Source organism: Pteropus alecto, unplaced genomic scaffold, assembly GCF_000325575.1.
Source record: "Pteropus alecto unplaced genomic scaffold, ASM32557v1 scaffold131, whole genome shotgun sequence".
Lineage (NCBI taxonomy): Eukaryota > Metazoa > Chordata > Mammalia > Chiroptera > Pteropodidae > Pteropus > Pteropus alecto.
The window spans coordinates 21594460-21613115 of record NW_006434709.1 but is presented as its reverse complement, the minus strand read 5'-3'; the positions used below and the strand labels follow the sequence as shown (position 1 = coordinate 21613115).

Sequence of the window (18656 nt, the reverse complement as noted above, 5' to 3'; positions counted from 1 at the left end):
CTTCCTTCCTGTGGTTGACCTCACAGATTGCAAGGACCTTGTCAGTTTACGATCCCTTTATTTTTTTATTTTTTACACCTACAGCACCTGGTCTTCCTAGGTGGTCTCCCATCCAAGTACTAACCAGGCCCGACCCTGCTTAGCTTCTGAGATCAGACAGGACCAGGCTTGTTCAGGGTGGCATGGCCATAGACTGTACTCTGTATTTTTCAAACTTTATTTTTAAAGACATGGACTTTGATTTCTTCTTCTTTTTTTTTAACTGCACACAAAACTATCATATCACTGAAAAGAATATAACTGCACTGACTAAAGAAAGAGCAGCAACACAGAATCTCACCTACTTGTTCTACCTCTTCTTGCCTACAGTGGAGATTCCAAGTATGTCTACAGAAAACTCCAGCGCTCCAACCAACAAACGGACTAAAAATTACTGGAGTTAATACTGGAAGTCATTAACATCATAAATACAGAAAGAATGATAAAATTAGAAACTCATCCTTTTGCAACCACCACTGTTAACAATTGATTCAACAAGGATTACCAGTAGCTGCTAAAAACACTGAGTGAAAGGTGCTAGGAAACAAGGCAGACACACTTTCTCAAAGTATCGCCTCACAGAATTCTTACCAATGAAAAGAGGATGAGGTTCCCTTGCAAGGGAGAGATATGGAGACCACTACCATAACCAAGTGACGATCAAACTTAGCTGATGGCACCAATTTTTGACACCTGACATTATATCTCTTGATGCAATAAGAAATACTTATCGCCTATAAAGTATTCTTTCTAAAACTGTTCAATCTGAATCTATCATGAGAAAAAAGTCAGACAAATAAAAATGTGAGGGGGACATTCTACAGAGAAAGTAGCCTAAACTCTTCAAAAAAAAAGTCAGTGTCAAGGTTTAAGAGAATTGTTCTTGATTAAGAAAATATGGAGACAGTAATTGAATGGAATGTATGAACTTAATTGAATCCTCAATCAAAAAGCAAAACAGCTATAAAAGAAATTTTTAGAACAAATGGGACAATCTAAATAGGGACTATGTATGTTGGGTGATATAGAAGTGTTAATTTTTTAGGAGTGACATTGGTACTGGATTACATAGATGACCTTATTCTTAAGAGTTATAAGCTAAAGAATCCAGTATGATATCTACAATTTCAAGTGGTTCAGCAAAAAAGTGTATGTATGTATGTGCATGTGTGTATATACATTAGAGAAACAGTGTACGAGAAAGTAAGTAAATATTGCAAAATATCAAAATGGTAAATCTATATAAAGGGTGTATGGATGTTCACTATTCTTTCAACTTTTGTGTTTGAATATTTTCAAAATAACAAAAGTGGGAGGGAAAGGTCATTAACATTCTCTTGAGTGCACAGAGGAAGAAAGTAATATGATGAAGATAATCACTTTGTAATTAAAAACTTAAAGTATAAATCAAACATACATGCAAATTTGTCTATAATTCCAACTCATCATTTTCAAACAGTGCTTTCTTCTCTGAAACAAGATCTTTACCAAATCTGTGTGTATTTCTTGGAAAAAAATAAAATAGCTGCTTGAACTCCATTCAACTAATTAGTAGGAAGAATAAAACAAATAAGATTTCAGGTAACTAGTATATTGGAAGATTTAGAAGAATATCATCTTTCTTCATACAATAGGTCAAAAAGACAGGAGAAATCAGTCCATATTCAGGTAAAGAACATTATATAAGGTGATCATCTTACCTCCTAAAGCCTAGAATTAGGCTGCCTCTCAAAGTACTAAGTGAGAAAGGCAATGTATTTGATTCCACTGCAAAAGAAAATGATCATCATTAAATCACAGACCAAAAACAAATAACTTAAATTATCAGTTTATTTGGAAACACATTTATATCTATACCTTTTAATTTTCATTTTGGAAATTTTATTTTTTAAGTTGAAATATTTTCATATAAAAATAATTATAAAATGCAATTATATATATTTGCTATATATAAGCTATCTTTTAAAAACATTTTAACTTCATTTTCATGCATATATACGACTACTGAATTTACACATGTTCTTTCATATAAATGTCAGTAATTAATCCACCAGCATACTCAGAGTCAGCCTGGCACACATATTGAGGCTGTATGTTAATGGACAATGTAGCACTGTGACGGGACAGACTAACTACCCTACAGGACTTCTGTCTTTTAAAAACAGTAGATGAAGAGAACAATTCTTTTCTCAGTGGTGTTGGGTTCTGTTGAATCATTCACACTTTCTCATTCTATTTTCCACTATGATCAATGACCTGCATTCATGCAAGAGTAACCACATTAAGTCATAAGAAAATCAGTGTTTACCTCTGTTATATAATTGATTTATACTGATCTTTCTCTTTTCTGAGCATTCATTTGCTCTACTACTCATTTTGGCATTTAACAGTCTACCACCTTGTATGTTTCAGTGCTGATACTCTAAGCTTGATTTGCTTTAGTATTAGAATAAGGCCTGATTCTTCACATAAACCTTGCATGGAATGGAATCACATTTGGCATCTCTTGAATATACTTTTCTCTGTCATTCTATTAAAATGGTGCCATGTTATAAGTAATTGATTTAATATTTTCGGTATACATATAATGTGGCTGAACGATCCAAGATGGATAGAATTAGAGAGGAACTTATAGTGGAGGGAAATTCTGAAGACAGAGTTAATAAATACAGTTTAGGTGAAAATTAAGATACCTGGTTTAAAAAAAAAAAAAAAAAAAACCTCATGGAAAAAGTCATAGTAGATTGTAACATCATTTGCTTATCTCCCCCATACACTTAAAGAGAATTGTCTTAGATCACCTGTTATATCCCTTGAACATGGAGTATGAGTTTCTCAGTGGTTTTACACGGCATTGAAAAACTAAAAATCATTTTTAAAATGACCTGCCTTTTAGTCACTCAGAATTAGACATAACTTACATGCCTTTCAGCAACCTTTAACTTTGCTTAACCAAATTAATTTTCCATGCCTACAAACACATGTGGGAAAATGCTTCCTACTACTCTACAAACTCCATCAAGATAAGCCATTTATTTACTCTTCTCTCCTACCTACCATCCTTTGTGATGTGGTAACCAAAAATGCATGCCTGTGACCTGCCTAACAGTGAATACCAGCAATTATAGAACTAACTGCTCTCCAAAGACCTGGAAATAAAAGGAGGGACATCAAAGTTCCTGAAATTTTTCTTTTTCAAATTTAATAAACAATCTCTTGAAAATTTATTTTTATACTATTCAAATTAGTCTTTTACAGAATATTGTCAAGTTTCTATTCATTAAAAAGGTGACCAGAAACATCCCAGCAGGCTGAAGGTTGCTGAAAAAAAACATCTAGTTTCCTTAGCAACAAACAAGTCTGAAAAATCAAGAGGTTGACAATGAAGTGAAATAGGTGGTATGATAAAGAGAAATGCACCTTATGTGCTCAGATTCCTCTGCTAATGCTTCTCTGTTTTCATCTTGTCAGTATGAAAAATATATAGAGTGGAAAGCAAAATCAATACAGATAGCAGCCAGCATTAATACCCAAACTTCAATGCAAACAGCTATACCACTAACCATCACCATTTTCATACTAAACACTTTGCTTTTCCTTTACAATATTATGAACTATTTTAAACATTTACACAGATTATCTCAATAATTTGGTTTTTACAAAGCTTCCACCTATACAGCTTGAATATACATTATTCAGAGCTTAACTTTAAACATTTTATATTAGAAATTAAAGTTTGTGTGTTCTGTTTCTAAACATTTTTTTTCACAAGATCTGAAAAACTCAAGTTTAAAAAAGAAGACTTTAAGAAATGTCTTATTTATTAAAATATAGTGTGGTGAAAATAATAAGGTTAAAGTCAGATCTTGGTTCTGGCTCAGTCACTAACTTTGGGCAAATCAGTTAACTTCCCTATGCTTTTTTCTTCATCTATCAACATGTATGTGATGACCACTGTAAAGCACCTTAGCATTTATAAGTGTTTAGTAAACATTTGCTGTTTTTTGTCAATGAAAACCGGGAGATGGCTTCATGTAATTATGGCTATAATAGGAGTTAGTTTAAAAACACTTTAAAAAACACTTTAAGAAACAATATCTCATGATTTTCACAACTCTCACTACATAGGTAGATAGGTAATACTACCCCATTTCATGAAACTGGATCAAAAAAAGGTAAAGAGACTTGTCTACATCCCATAATCAGTGGCTTAATTACAAACAAAACCCAACTCTTCCAGGTCCCCAGTCTAACCTACCAACCATGTTATCCTCGAGATCCTTTTAACTTTAAAATCATTTCCAAATTATCTACAAGTTCAACTCATAAACAGCTTATTAGTCTGACTGATTTAAAATATACACTGAAGGCATAACGTACCCTGCATGCTTTCAACAGTAACTGAAATTAACACCTATCAAATTTACTGCTAATGCTGAGTACTTACAAAATGACAAAACATAGTCTAAGTTCCCATTTACTGCTTCACTTCTCAATTCAGCTTGAGAAAATACATTACTTTCAGGTAGACATCCATTTTCCTAGGGATAAAGCACATTTCAATGATAATATGCCTCAACTAAAAACATTATGATATGCCAAACTTCCTGTTTTTCCATTTCTTTATATGACCATTTTCTCTGATAATCCTTCATTTAAAGAATCATTTTCTAGAACAATACCTAAACTGAATAATTGAACTTTAGCAAAAACTATGAGATGGAGTCCCAACATTCCAAAGTAAATGCCTCTCTTCAAGTTCAGATAACCTGTTACCTGTACAGTGTCTTCTAGGAAGAATTTACTACTAAAGACACTAGGACAATTCTCTGATTTAAAACAATACAAAAATTCATGTATTGATCAAAATGATCTTTTGGGGTATACGGTGAGGTAAAAATAAAATTTAATTTATTTCCGAATGGTTAATCACTTGTCCCAACATCACCATTTTTAATAATTTAAGTACATAAGCCAAAAATGAGCTCGAATACATTTGAGTCACTGTATAACAGCACCATATTAAAAACCACCTAATCAATAATAAGCAATAAATAAAAATAAATTATGGTATATCCATACAATAAAACAGCATGCAAGCATAAAAAATAATTGGTGGATTTATACACTGTAATGGAAAGGTGCCAAGTGAAAAAAGGATTTAGGGAAATAAGGATTTAGGGGAACTATTTTTTTAATATATATTTTAACAGTAAAATATATACAGCACGGGCTCAGAATATTCTGTTAAGTACTTGGGGAAGAGAGGTACAGACACTTAAGACAAACTCTATCTTTCAGAGGGCTGTAATTATGTAATTATTTCAAAGAAAGAAAAGAACACTCTAATATTAGAAAAATCAAGGCATTAGGTGAATAACCATCTAGGAAACAGATCTTTGAATGAAATATTTCTTATTAAAGTATTTGGTGCTCTGCCATGTTGTTCCAAATTGTATAGCAGTTTCTTTTGAAAATAGAAAGTGCAATCCTTGCTGATCTAACACACTAAGTCAATTTCATCATATTCTCCTTCATAAAGACCTTTCCTGTTCTCATGAGGACAGGAAGTACTGGGTAGGAAAATAATGCTTTGGAGTCAAACTAAAGATGATTTTTTAAAAAAATAACAAATAAGCTATGAGTGTATTATGAAAATTCATAGAAAAGTACAAAGTAATATTCAAAAGATGAAAATTAAAGTTGCATTGTAGAGTAGGATTCAGGAGCAAATATTGTGTTATTTAATTTTTTTTTTGATACTGACATATTGTCTTTCAACACACAAGAAAAATGCTGCTTTACTTCTTTAAAGTTTCAAGTTTAACCACTACAGATGTTACACTAACCAGTATTTTTACAAAGCTTTTGAAATTGTATACAGACACGATCATTTTTAATGCTCAGCTTAATGACTTTTTCTTTTTTTGGTGACCACAAAACATTAGGGAGGAAAGATATTCTCTTCAATTATGAAATTAAAACCATACTTATGCTCACCTGCAAAATAGCACGAACTGACGTTACACTATCAAACGATGGAAACACATAATTTACGTATGTTTCTTGATCAGGATTTACTCCCATTTCATGCATTCCTTTGAGGACTTCGACTATACCTGTAAGATAAAATTTAGAAGAGATGACAAACCTGAAATAAATTAACAAAAGATCAGAAAGTTTAGTTCATTTACTTTCTGAACCATAATGAAGGAAAAGTACTCAGCATTTTGTTTGACTAAAAGAAAAAGGAGAAAAGAAACAGAACTGGGAAATAAGTAAAATTCTGTAATATAGAAATGATAATAACGCTCCCCACTTACCTCTCAGGGTAGTCAATAAAATTAAAGAAAAAAATATGTGCGAAACTCTAAAATATTAAATAAATTTAATATTAGCAATAATAATTTAATTTTTTAACCTGTCTTAAAATACTCTAACAATTCAAAAATTTTCCTTAAATGATATGTAGACTAAATGTAGCATAAGGTAACTAGATATCTGATTTTCTAATGTTTGAAAATAGGCCAAAAATTGATAATTCTTATTATTGTACAAAATACTTCACTCAATCATCTATGCCTCAAATACTTTTTATTCTCCTACTTCTTCATTTTTCCAATAATGTTTTTCAGGGGGAGGAGTTCACTCTGTTTACCTAGATGACGTGTGTAACCAGCATTTTTAACTTATGTATTTTTCTAACTGAAACTGAAGCAGGTTTAAGAAAACCTGGATTCACACCTTCACCTAGGTAAGTTCAGTCACTCCCGCAGGCATTCTGAGGAAGCATAAAAAAGATATTCACTTCAACAACTGTAGTCAGATGGAAAGAGAGAAACACTTATCAATAAGGAGAAAAAAGTGATTAATCTGACATAACTACATACATCCCTCTAAAAAATACAATTCATATTTTCAAAAAAGATTAAAATAATCATATATTAACATAGATAGCATGGAACCCAAACCTCTGTGAACTTAAAAAAATCTGAACTAAATACACAATCTAATACGAGTATTTTAAATGTAGTCATGAGAAAGTTTGTGAATCAAGAGGAAAGTCTCCATTCAAAAAGTTTTATAAGAATTAAAATAGTTCAAACTTTTGAGAAATATGTATATGGTTTACCTGAGCAACTTACACCAACTATGACCATTTATTTATTCCACGATTTCAGATTTTAACCAGAGCACTCACTTTATTAGGAGGCAACTTCTTACTTTTTGAAAAGTACCCTCTAATCAAACACTTCACTTAACTGACATTTATGCTTTCATATCAGCTCTCCCTTACATATTTTACCTTTTCTTTATTCTAATTTTTATGTTTTCTAAATATACCAAGAGATTGTTAGTCATTCTGGGTTATTTCCTCTAATTCAGGCCAACTTGCTAAAATTCTAAGTGGTAATTTTTTTCATTTATGCCACAGAAAAATACTAGTAGATGAGTCATGAGGAAGTCATTATAAGAGTTTTTCTTAGGGATTGGTGATGGATAAATTTGCAGCCAGAAAAATTCTAGAATTCAATAAAAATCTGATCATCATTACTGAAAACTCTGGTTCAGTTTGAACTGACCCCTAGATATCTTTCTTTGATATCCTGAAGGGTTTTATTTATTCCATAGGAAACATTCCTCTACATCCTTCAGGTCTGCAGCCAATATTTTCTTGTGGTATTTCTACTAGTTTATAAAGGACTTTCCATGGATAAAGTACAAATTCATTGCACTAATAAGAATGTTGCTTTCTTACCTTACACCAAAGAAACGATATTTAATACATAACAGCCATTTCCCTGTTACATGAAGGAAGATTATACAATCAATAATATTGTAATAACTATGTATGATGTCAGATGGCTACCAGACTTATCAGGTGATCACTTCATAAGGTATATAAATGTCTAATCATTATGTTGTACACCTGAAACTAATATATTGCATGTCAACTGTAACTGGAAAATAAAAATTAAAAAAAAAAAAAGACCACTGATTTAAAAACTTGGTAATACTTTAAAAAATGTCCTTAATATAAAAATCAGTACCCAATTTTTAACCAATAGCTAAGAATTTTCATAAAATAAATTCAGCATACAGATGTCGAATATAGAGGTGTTATGGTATTTAAAAAGAGCATTTAAAATAGAAAGACAAAAATTCTCAATTCTAGTCCGAGCACTACAGACAGCTAGATGTGTAACTTAAGGTAAGTCACTGAATCTTTCTGCAGCTCTCAGTTCCTTCATCAATATAATGTGAGCTTTCAACAAGGGACCTTTGAAATCTAAATTCTAAGATTCTAAGAAAAGACAGATTGAAGATAAAGCTCACTTTTCTACTATTTTGAGCTACAACTATAGAAAGAAATTCCCTGAATTCTTTTATGTGTACTAAGTAGTAAAAATGTGGTATCCGATTCAAGTCTAGATAGAGTGCTAAGGTTGAAGAAAGCAAATTTACTTGATAAACAAACATTTCAACAGGGGTATACATTTTCACATCTATGTAAAGGTGGACAATACTAATATGCCCTCGAATTTTCATGGAATGATAGAAACTTTCTGTGGTTCAAAAATACTGGGTTAAAGGTTACTTCTTGGAGCTTTCAGAACTGGAAGCTATGCAAAGAGTTAATCAACTAGCATATTGTTTTCTAAAGATTTTCTAAAAAGGATTTAGAGACTTTTATAGCCAGAAACAATTAGGGAATACTTGTTTCACTATTTCCTTCAAAGCATAAGACAGCTATATATTTAAAATAAAATTGCAATATGAAAGTCTGCTAAAAGCACTTTTTTTGTTGTTTGTGCATTTTGTTTGTCACCCAGTGTCATACTAACAACTCTGCATCTCATTCTAAAGCACATTATACTGCGAGATAAAATGAAAAAGACCATTTTTTGTTTCCCCATGGGGGAAGTACTTCTGTTAAAAGCATCTTTTTATGATACTACTCTTTCTGAATTACCAATAATGCAAACCAAAGAATTAGATACTGTACTCTAAAATTTAATATTTGTTCAATTCTTATTCATATCCTATAGACATCCCATGTGTACAAAGAAAAGTATGTTAAACGCTTAAACGTACTTAAGAATCTGAAAGATTGAACATTTCTGTCCTTCAATCAGCAGGCTGTCAGGTCATGAGTACTCATTTCGCAATAAAAGTTTTCTTTTCTTTCCTATTATTGTAACTCAGCTCAGTTAAGAAGAAATAGACTGGTCCACAAAGAAAATGTCCTGATTACATATAACTTTATTTTTAATAAGGCTAGACAAACTAACTTCTAACCCTATACATAAAACCAAGAACTAGTTTTAGAAAATCTTAAAAATAATGAACTATTTAAAATTATACTCACAAGTTTGAATATCCAGATCAGAGATGAATTAAGAAATGAAATGTTAATTAAGATGAAAGAAATCTATTACATTTGTTTTATAAAATCCTTAATATTTTACTATGATTTAAATCAATTCTATTTTCAAAGAAGATCAAATACTCAGGAGTAAGTATGCTTTCCCAAAGAATTCAATTAGATGTGTGTAGAAACTATTACAATGGATCTCTGAACCATCACAAATCTGTAAAAGGCAAAACCTAACCTTGAACATTTTTCTTCTTCTGATGTCCAACCAGCAATGGCCAGAAATAATGAGTTCTGACAGGAAAACCTTCTTCCTTCAGAGCCTTCATTAGAGCTTTTGCCAAATCTGAAAGAGATACCATAAAATATTACAAAGCTACCTCAGAAAAACTTATTTAGTTTGGTTTAAATTATAAGAATATAGTACCGGCTTTATTGGCTACTAAAGCACACTGGAGTGTGAACTGCAAAGGCGCCGTGTGCATCTGGGCTTCCTTTAGCTTCTTACAGTAGTCTTTCAGCTTCTCTTCAGGCTAGGGGAAAAAACGGCACACATCAGTTGGATCTACAAATATCTTACCATTTGATATTCTGCAAATATTCTAACACTTTGGGGATGAAAAATTTGAACTTCTCATCCCCTTTCTACTCAATAATCTTATAATGTGAAAACAAAGTTTCCATAATATTTGTGATTGGTCTAATCTCATAATAGATTCTTATATTTTTTAAAAATCTTATTTCACTGCCTATTACACTGTCTACAGGTAATAATGGACAGAATACCGTATTCATAGTCACACAGTGCCGTAAAAAGAAACTGCCAAAGTCACTCAGACCATCTTCCCTTGATATAGGACATGCTAATAGAACTTGCAATGCTGTATCTTCCAACTTTTCAGTGACTAAAAGCAAAATGAGGTTCATTGCATCTGGGAAGAAAAACAAAGATGTCTTTTGTTACTGAATGGAACATTATTTTTACACTGCGGCCAATATGAAAGACAAACTTATGACCTACAAACACCAAAAGGATATATCTGCCTGAATAATGAAACACTTGCAAATCATTAAGTTTATTAAGCTGACTTTGAGTCCTTTGTTCATCTACTACAATTCCCTATTGTTAAAGAATGCCCTTTCCATCATGTAAGAACAGTAATTCAGATTTTTAGAAAAATCATGAAAGTAAACTTTTAAAATCTACCTGGAATATATCTTCTTTCATATGCAATTTTTTCCAAAATTTCTGAGACATATTGAGGATATCCAGCTTTACTGAAGCTAAAGATAATTTGCAACAAATCACGGTCCATAAGGTAAAGATCAGACTTCTCCACCTTCTCCAGAGTCTATAGACAGTTCCAAAAATTAGAACAAGTTAGAAACCAGTATTCTTTAACTAAAGCTAAATAAATTAAAATACCAAGATTTTAAAAATTAGGAACATACAGCATCTAAAGATTTGGGACTTCTTTTACAAAACAGAAATATCCTGTTTCAACAATAACTGTTATATTAACACCAAGGTACCTAACTGTAGGAATTCTCCTTCAATACTATTGTCTATAAGAAAAGTAAAATAGCCACAATCACGTAGGTATCTCTTGTCTACAAGAGATATCTTTAAAAACAGACATAAACTTTACTTTTCTGCTTCATGAAAAAAGTAATGTACGTTTATACAAATGACTTTAAAGTATATTTATTTACATGGTGTAAGTCATACCTGCTTAACATGGTCAATGTCACCCTTCTCAGCATATGCATTTAATAAGGCTAGGTATGTGTCTGGACCAGGCTCAATTCCGGCCTCTTTCATCACGGTGAGAATATTCTCTGCATTCTCCATATCTCTGTAAGTTAATTAAAAGAAAATAAAACAGGTTACTATAATACTGCCAAATGTAATATTTTCATTTAATCTAAAATGTATTACCTATGCTTAATAAGATTAAAAATTCTGAAGTGTCATCTAGAAACAAGCTAACATCAGAAAAGGATAAATATATATTAAACTGGTTATAGGTTTCTGAAATAATAAAGATCGTAAACATCTCAAATTTTCACAGATAACTTTTACAAAATAGAAACTAAATTGTGTAATAATTACACAGACATTAGCATGTACTCTTTAAGTATGTTATGACTCATATTTAGCTTTTTAGGGAAGAATAACAATTAGTAAATTGTTCTTAAAAAATGAAAATATTCTCCAGGGCACCAGCAGATCAGTTAATAAACTTTACAAAGTTAGCTACTTTGAATCAGGTCCAATTTTTTAAAGTGAAAAATTTTAAATAAAAGTTTTATGAAACAGATATTTTTAAATTGTGCATGTTCTACCTCACGCACTGATTTTTTTTTTTTTTTTTGAAGGGGTAGATAAACACAGCTTAAGAATTTTCTACAATAATTTTCTATAATTTAAATCTAACTTGAGAATAAAACCTTAGGTTGAACTTTACCCAGATCTTGCATGCCCTGTAACAAGGGCACTGAATACTGCCTCTGTGACTGGAAGATCCTTAGTTTTCATAAATCCAAGAATCTTGCTGCAATAAAAAAGAAATGAAAATATTCCTTAGAAATAAACATCGAAAACACTTTTTACAACACGTACACACAAAAAACATTCCCTGAAATTATACTAATTGTCTTGAAGTACTCTTGTTAAAAATAGCAGATAATTTTTTAAAATCTGACTGTTTCTTCTATACTACTAACCTTTAAAAAGCACGGATTTAATAAGACTCATTTAGTTAAAAATGAGATTGTACATTGTAATTTATCCCTTACTTTCTAAGCCTCTATCCCAAAGTAGTAATAAATTTTACACAAGCAGAGAAATGTCACAACTGATTTTATATGAATCAGCGACATAAAGATATTGTGTTTTATAAATAAATATAGTTTAAATGGCTAAGAACATTTCTTTTAGGAAATGTCAATTAAAAAGTAAAGCCAGCTTTATACCTCAACAATTTTAAACCACTGCTCCAGTAAATCAAGTTTTTAATTAAGACAGCAATTTTCACTTATCTTTCCCCTCTTACACAATTTTTATATTTTACCTAAATCATATTACCAAATGTGCTAGATTAAAATACTTCTGAAATAATTTCCCTACCAAGAAGAAACTTAAAAAAAATAAGAAGAGTGAATATATTCCAGGTTTACAAGACTTTTAAATTTGTTTGCTTAAATATATGTTTACGGAGCTTCATACCTGGCTCCTTCAATGTCTCCCATGTTACAATAAGCGGCAATCAACCTTTGGTAAGTCACCTATCAATAAAATGAGCCAGTTAATATTTTTTAATATTTTTTCTGGGAAAAAAAAAAAAAACAGCGGATGTGACCAATAAACATTTACAACAGCAACTACCTACTCGGTTTGGTTGAATGTTTGCTTCCTCCATTTTTGCCAAGAAGTCAGTTGGTGAAAATTTATATTCATTTTGAAGGTAGACTTTAAGTAAAGCATTATAGTGACTTACATCATACGTGGTACCTACAAATAAAATTTAAATCAAATTTTTAGAAAAGTACTTAAAATCATATCCTTTTATCACAACATGTACACTTAAAGAGTAAAATGATCATTTCAGTATTTCACCCCATACTTAGATCCTTCTATGTAGAAATCCTATCAGAACAGAGCAAGTTAAACATGTAAGCCAGTAATTACTGAATTACTGTACAGTTATAAGCATCTGCCTAGTAAGATATTAAGAAGTCTCTTACTTATGAAGTATAGTACTCCCTTCCTGTTACAAAATGCTGACAATATCCCTGTATTTAAAGTGACTAAAAGATTTTTCTATATTAGTAGTCCTTGCCACATTACTGACACATTGGGACAGATGGATCAGTTGTTTTACACAGGTAAGACTGTGCTGGCAGTTTTGCTTATTTACTAACCAGGCCTTCAAAGCCTTTGCTTGAAGGCTCTCCTTCCACTCCATCCCCAGTTGCTGAACACCAATTCTACTCTGCTACTATTAGTTATCTGTATTCCAATGCCCTTTGTTTTCTGTGTCTATCTTGTGTAAGGCCACATCAATTAAGGTTATCATTCAGCCTTACTATATCTACTCATGATATCATGGTTATATTAATCTAGTGCTAACATGTTTTACTAAGTTTTTATAAATTTCGTATCTATATTCATCTGCCTGTGGCCACACAGGCCTATGGTCAGTATCTGGTTGGTTATCAGTTTGAGATTCAAGCCAGCAGAGACTAGTTCTATTAAATTAATATGTTTTAATCTTAGTAGATATGTAGAGGGCTTACTATGTCTCAGGCACTGTGCTAGGTGCTCTGCATATAGAGACTCAGTTACTCTTCATAAAAGCTTCAAGGCAAGTACTATTATCATATGAAGAAAGATGAAGAAAACTGACTTTTACTTGTCCAACACCACATGGTTAGTAAGTGACCATAAATTTGAATGCATGTGATCTGCCTTGAGAGCCCAATCTCTTAACCACCATAATTCTTTATATAGGGCCTCATAGAGAACCACGTGCAATTCAGCATCTGCAATATGATTATGCAAAATGTTACCATATAATGTCTAAAAACTTGTAGAAAAATCATCAAGTCAAGCTGAAGACTCTACTAATGGCCAACAATAGCTCTATGGCTGAAGGATAGTATATTTTATAATTTTGTAAAAACATTCACTCTGGTTTGTTGGAGAAGCTGAGGAAACTGTTCAAAACCCAGATAAGTAACATATATTCTAGGTTTTCATAGATTTGAGTCAAGATCAATATTCAATATAACTCTGCTGTTTCATGTATTTCTCTCACATTGGAATAGTGCTATGGATGACAAAAATGTTTCTATGAACTCAGTAAAATTTTTATTCCCATGTTTATTATTATGTCTAGTTAATTTCATAGGTCATTTCTAACTTGGACTGGAGATAAAACTCTAGAATGGAGAGACTTAAACCTTAGCTTGAAAAATGGACTGATTTAAAAAGTAAGAAATAAAGACCATTTGAGAAAAGGTGAACAACTTGAACAAACAAAAAGTTAAGGAGACATATATTATCATGGTGTGGCCAAGAAGGTACACCAGAAGTAATTCTATTTTTTAAAATTTAGCACATGGCAACATTGAAATGAGGTTCTATCATTTCCAGCATTTCCTCCAGAAGTCCTTTCAGTTTGGAAATCTCAGTTCCAGTCTCAGATCTGTCAATAGCTCATTCTGTAACTCTGGACACATTACCTAAGCTAAAATATCTTTTACTGCTTTACAAGATTGTGAACAAGAGTCACACTGGCAATATACTAGGCTTCTGACAATATTAACTCAACAAGTATTCATCAAGTGTAATATGTACAAAGCATCATGCTACTGGCAAACAAAGATGTTATGGATTCTACTATCAAGTAGGATATGGAAGACAGACATGTTTGTGAGAAAATATAATAGAAAGTATTAAGTGTCTATCTTTCTATTGAGATGTTAACATTATGACTGCTATGTCAGGGCTTCTTTGTATTTTAGAATATAACCTTTTTCACACGTTTCTGCCAGTTTGATATTTTTTTTAAATTATGTGACATACAGACATTTCTAGTTTTTATAGAGTCAATTCTTTATCTTCACTTTTCTGTTGCTTTTACACTTAGAAAACCCTTTTCCATTCTGGAATATTTAGTTCATCTCTGTTTTTTAAAATGTTTTAAAAATGTCTTTATTCTAAATATTATTTAAGTTATGGATTTTTATCATTTTATATTTCTAACTACTTTACTGTAAGTTGATTTTCTGGGATTTTACAGGTAAAACGCACATCACCTGAAAATAATAATTTCTAGTATTGTTTCATATCTTATTTCATTGGCATGATAAATGATATTTATTAGTTGTTGGCGTGAGATTTTAATATGTCAAAGAAGCATCCATCTAAGATTTATTAAAATCTTTCTTTTTTTTTTAACGCCTACAGCACCTGGTCTTCCTAGGTGGTTAAGATTTATTAAAATCTTAAATAGGAATGGACATCAGATTTTATCAAATGATCTTTTAAACTATTTTATTTTTTGAATAGGTACTATGTTCATAGTTCAAAACTGAAAAAGTATAAAAAGCTATAGAGTAAAAATTGTATCTAGTTTATCATTCTTCCAGAAATATTTTAACATTGTCTACACATAAACATTTTTCTTTAAAATGATAGCATACTGTACACACTGCTCTGTACCTTAATTTTTATTTACATTTTGGAGAATACTCTACATTAGTACATGAAGAACTCCTTTATTTTTTTAACAGCTGGAGAGTATTCTATTTTATGAATACTTTCATTTATTTAACCAATCCTCAAGTAAGGGACATCAAAGCTGGTTCCAATTTCTTACTATTATAAACAAGCTACAATGAAGAATATCCTTCTGCGAATGAGGTATATCTGGATCTAAATTCTAACAAATGGAACTACCTGGTGAAATGGTATGTGCATTTATAACTGACAGGCCAAAAGCCTTTTTAGTTTGTTCTTTGCTTTTTAGCTTACCATAAAAGTAATAATTCTTATGAAAAATTATTTAATTCTTAATGCCCCTAGATGTCACTATAACTCACCAAATAAATATTACAAAAAAATTATGAATCAAGTAGCCCCTCCATAAAATTGAATTACAGCATTAATATAAAGAAATTCTCTTTTACTACAGGATACAAAATTTACACCTTTTATATACATCACATATTTAAACAGTCATACCCAATTTCTGAAGTTTGTCCCATATTCTATGAGCCAATTCTGTTCTCTCTGAGACCTTTAGCTCAGGCAAGAGAGAACCACAGCTGCGCAGCAGAAGTAAGGCTTGATTACCACCTGGGCAACCTATGAAAAAAGGTTAATGGTTACATTTAACATAGTACTGATATCATATAGCTAACTATCAAAACTTAAACTGAATTCTGTTAATATTCAAAAATCTCTTGCCTCCCTAAAAATAACATTAAGAGAATACCTATAAACTGGAAAAATCCTATCCTAATCCACAAGTACAATTTATAATGTTACTAAAAATTATAAGTTTTTAAAAATTAGTCTGCTTTATTAAGGCATGCAAAGTTATGAATCTATATAATCTACAAGACCATAGAATACAAAAATACAAAGAACCTAATTTATAAGCAGTGCTTACTGCAATTCAAAGGCTAAGCTTCTCGGTATCTTATGAAATAGTACGAAGCAGCACAATTAAAACCCATGAATATCAATTTTCAGTTTAGAAATAATTACAAAAAATATAAACTTCCTTCACCCTTTATCCATGTCCTTTATCTACATGTCCCTGAAAGCTGATTTTAAAACAAAAACAAAAGCGAGCCGCTTATTGTATGATTCCATTTATATGAAGTATCCAGAATAAGCATATCTATAATGGACAGAAAGTACACTAGCAGTTGCTTAGGGCTGGAAGGGATGGGAGAGTTTGGGGGCTGATGGGAGTATGAAGGTTTCTTTTGGGGGTAAAAGAGCTGTTCTGAAATTGATTGTGGTGATAGCTGTACAACTTCGAATTAATGAAAGAGAAAATGAAAAACAGTATTTAAATGCACATTAATTATAACTGACACTTTTTTGGTATCCCTCATCATTAGAATCTATAGCTTATTCAGTCACATTAAAGTGACTGAAATCCATGGATGGGCTTTAGGAAGCTGGTAAATGCTCTCAAACTATTGCATGTGTTTGCATGTGGGCTTTTTTTCGGGGGCAGGGGGAGTGGAGTACAGGGCCTGTAGGCTTTCACCAGATTATCAAAGTTTCATAAGTGACTCAGATTTTAACAGCTAAGTGAAAATAAAAGGGCTATAATAAAAGGGAAATGATTATCTGTGTTCCCAGGAATCCGTCACTTATGGTCATCTTATGGAAAGCTGCTACTATATGATGAAAGATAAGAAAAACCAGTATCTTCCAAGAAAATTTACCACTGAAAATCACTTATAAACCGTAAAAAGCAAAAGGGAGATTTTTATTTGATTTTGAAATAAACACCTGAAACAAAATGTTTTACTTAAAACTTTGCCCTGATGGGTCGGAAAGACAAGAAAGATCACAACAATAACATAAAACCATGATGATCAATAAAAATAACAAACAAAATTAAAAGCATCAAATAATGTGCTCTACAACGAGCTTGCCCCCAAACAAGTATTTATTAAGAAGTTTCAACTTTTTGAACAGAAAATTTTGAAATACCCGAGTCACAGGTGTTATCAAAGACTTTTTGTAGAAGAGTCTTTGGGATGCGGCCAGTTCTTCGGACAGAATTATCTAGTCTCGTCAGAGCCCAATCAAATTGACTGGCATTCCTCCTCTGAGAGGTGGACTCCTCTTGAAGATAATTTTTTCTTTCAGCAGCAATGGCATACAGTCTGGCTTGGCTCAATGGCCCTCTATAAAATGAAACACAATTAATAATAAACTAAGTCAACTACGATCCTTTTAGGTCATCTTTTTGAGCAAAATTTATGCAAAGCTTTTTTATTAGTTACTAAATACATAAATTCATAGTACAATAGCATTCTGCTCAAGGAAGTATAAACTGGTATGAAAGTTTTGAATTTCACTTTAAATAAAATCACACGCACATATACAAACTGTATGCAAAGTAAATCTCTTATTTGACAGTGTCTTGATAACCTTCCGTAAAGAACCATTTCAAACTAAACCATAATATGATGTCTTTTGTGTTTTTTTTAATCTCCCTTAATGAAAACTATCAAAAATAAAACTAGATTACTGGTGTTAAACATCATTAAATTTCAGGAAGTCAAACGAAAAAATGTTTGTTAGGTAAGGTCAGACTAGTATGTGTGTGTTTATAAAGAGCAAATAACCTTTAAATCATTCAATACTTTAATAGTACAGGTCTAACATGCAACCTAAATACTCTAAAACATGAAATCAGAGGTATTCCATACAGTAGAAATACAAGCTGTACCTGATTTACAAATACCAAACTTAAAAATAGTACTTACGTGTGAAGGAAACATTGTCATAAATCTTTGAATTGAATTTAAACTTTCTCTGCATTCAAATATCATTTACACAAAATTACTAATTCAAAGATTTATATATTTACTCTAAAATATTTTTAATTTTCTAATAGCAGCCAGTAAGTACAAACAACTAAATAATACATAGTTAAGCATAAATTAACTAGGTACAGTGGGAAAATATTCTATGTTAATC

The 18656-nt window shown here is 31.5% G+C and overlaps 1 protein-coding gene and 1 pseudogene across 2 annotated transcripts in view; both read right to left on the bottom strand.

Annotated features, from left to right (window-relative positions):
• The window catches only part of LRPPRC (leucine rich pentatricopeptide repeat containing), a 92251-nt gene that overhangs the window by 65524 nt on the left and 8071 nt on the right, over positions 1-18656 (bottom strand). For both annotated transcript variants that reach the window (XM_006909635.3, XM_025045076.1), the window contains exons 2-14: positions 17661-17857; positions 16167-16289; positions 12808-12929; positions 12645-12703; positions 11884-11970; positions 11145-11271; positions 10623-10767; positions 10202-10347; positions 9843-9948; positions 9654-9761; positions 6040-6158; positions 4487-4580; positions 1740-1806 (exon numbers count right to left, since the gene is read on the bottom strand). In XM_006909635.3, the coding sequence (XP_006909697.1) occupies positions 1740-1806; positions 4487-4580; positions 6040-6158; positions 9654-9761; positions 9843-9948; positions 10202-10347; positions 10623-10767; positions 11145-11271; positions 11884-11970; positions 12645-12703; positions 12808-12929; positions 16167-16289; positions 17661-17857 (1500 nt within the window). The remainder of the gene's footprint in view (positions 1-1739; positions 1807-4486; positions 4581-6039; positions 6159-9653; positions 9762-9842; positions 9949-10201; positions 10348-10622; positions 10768-11144; positions 11272-11883; positions 11971-12644; positions 12704-12807; positions 12930-16166; positions 16290-17660; positions 17858-18656) is intronic.
• On the bottom strand, positions 76-194 carry LOC112478110 (annotated as a pseudogene).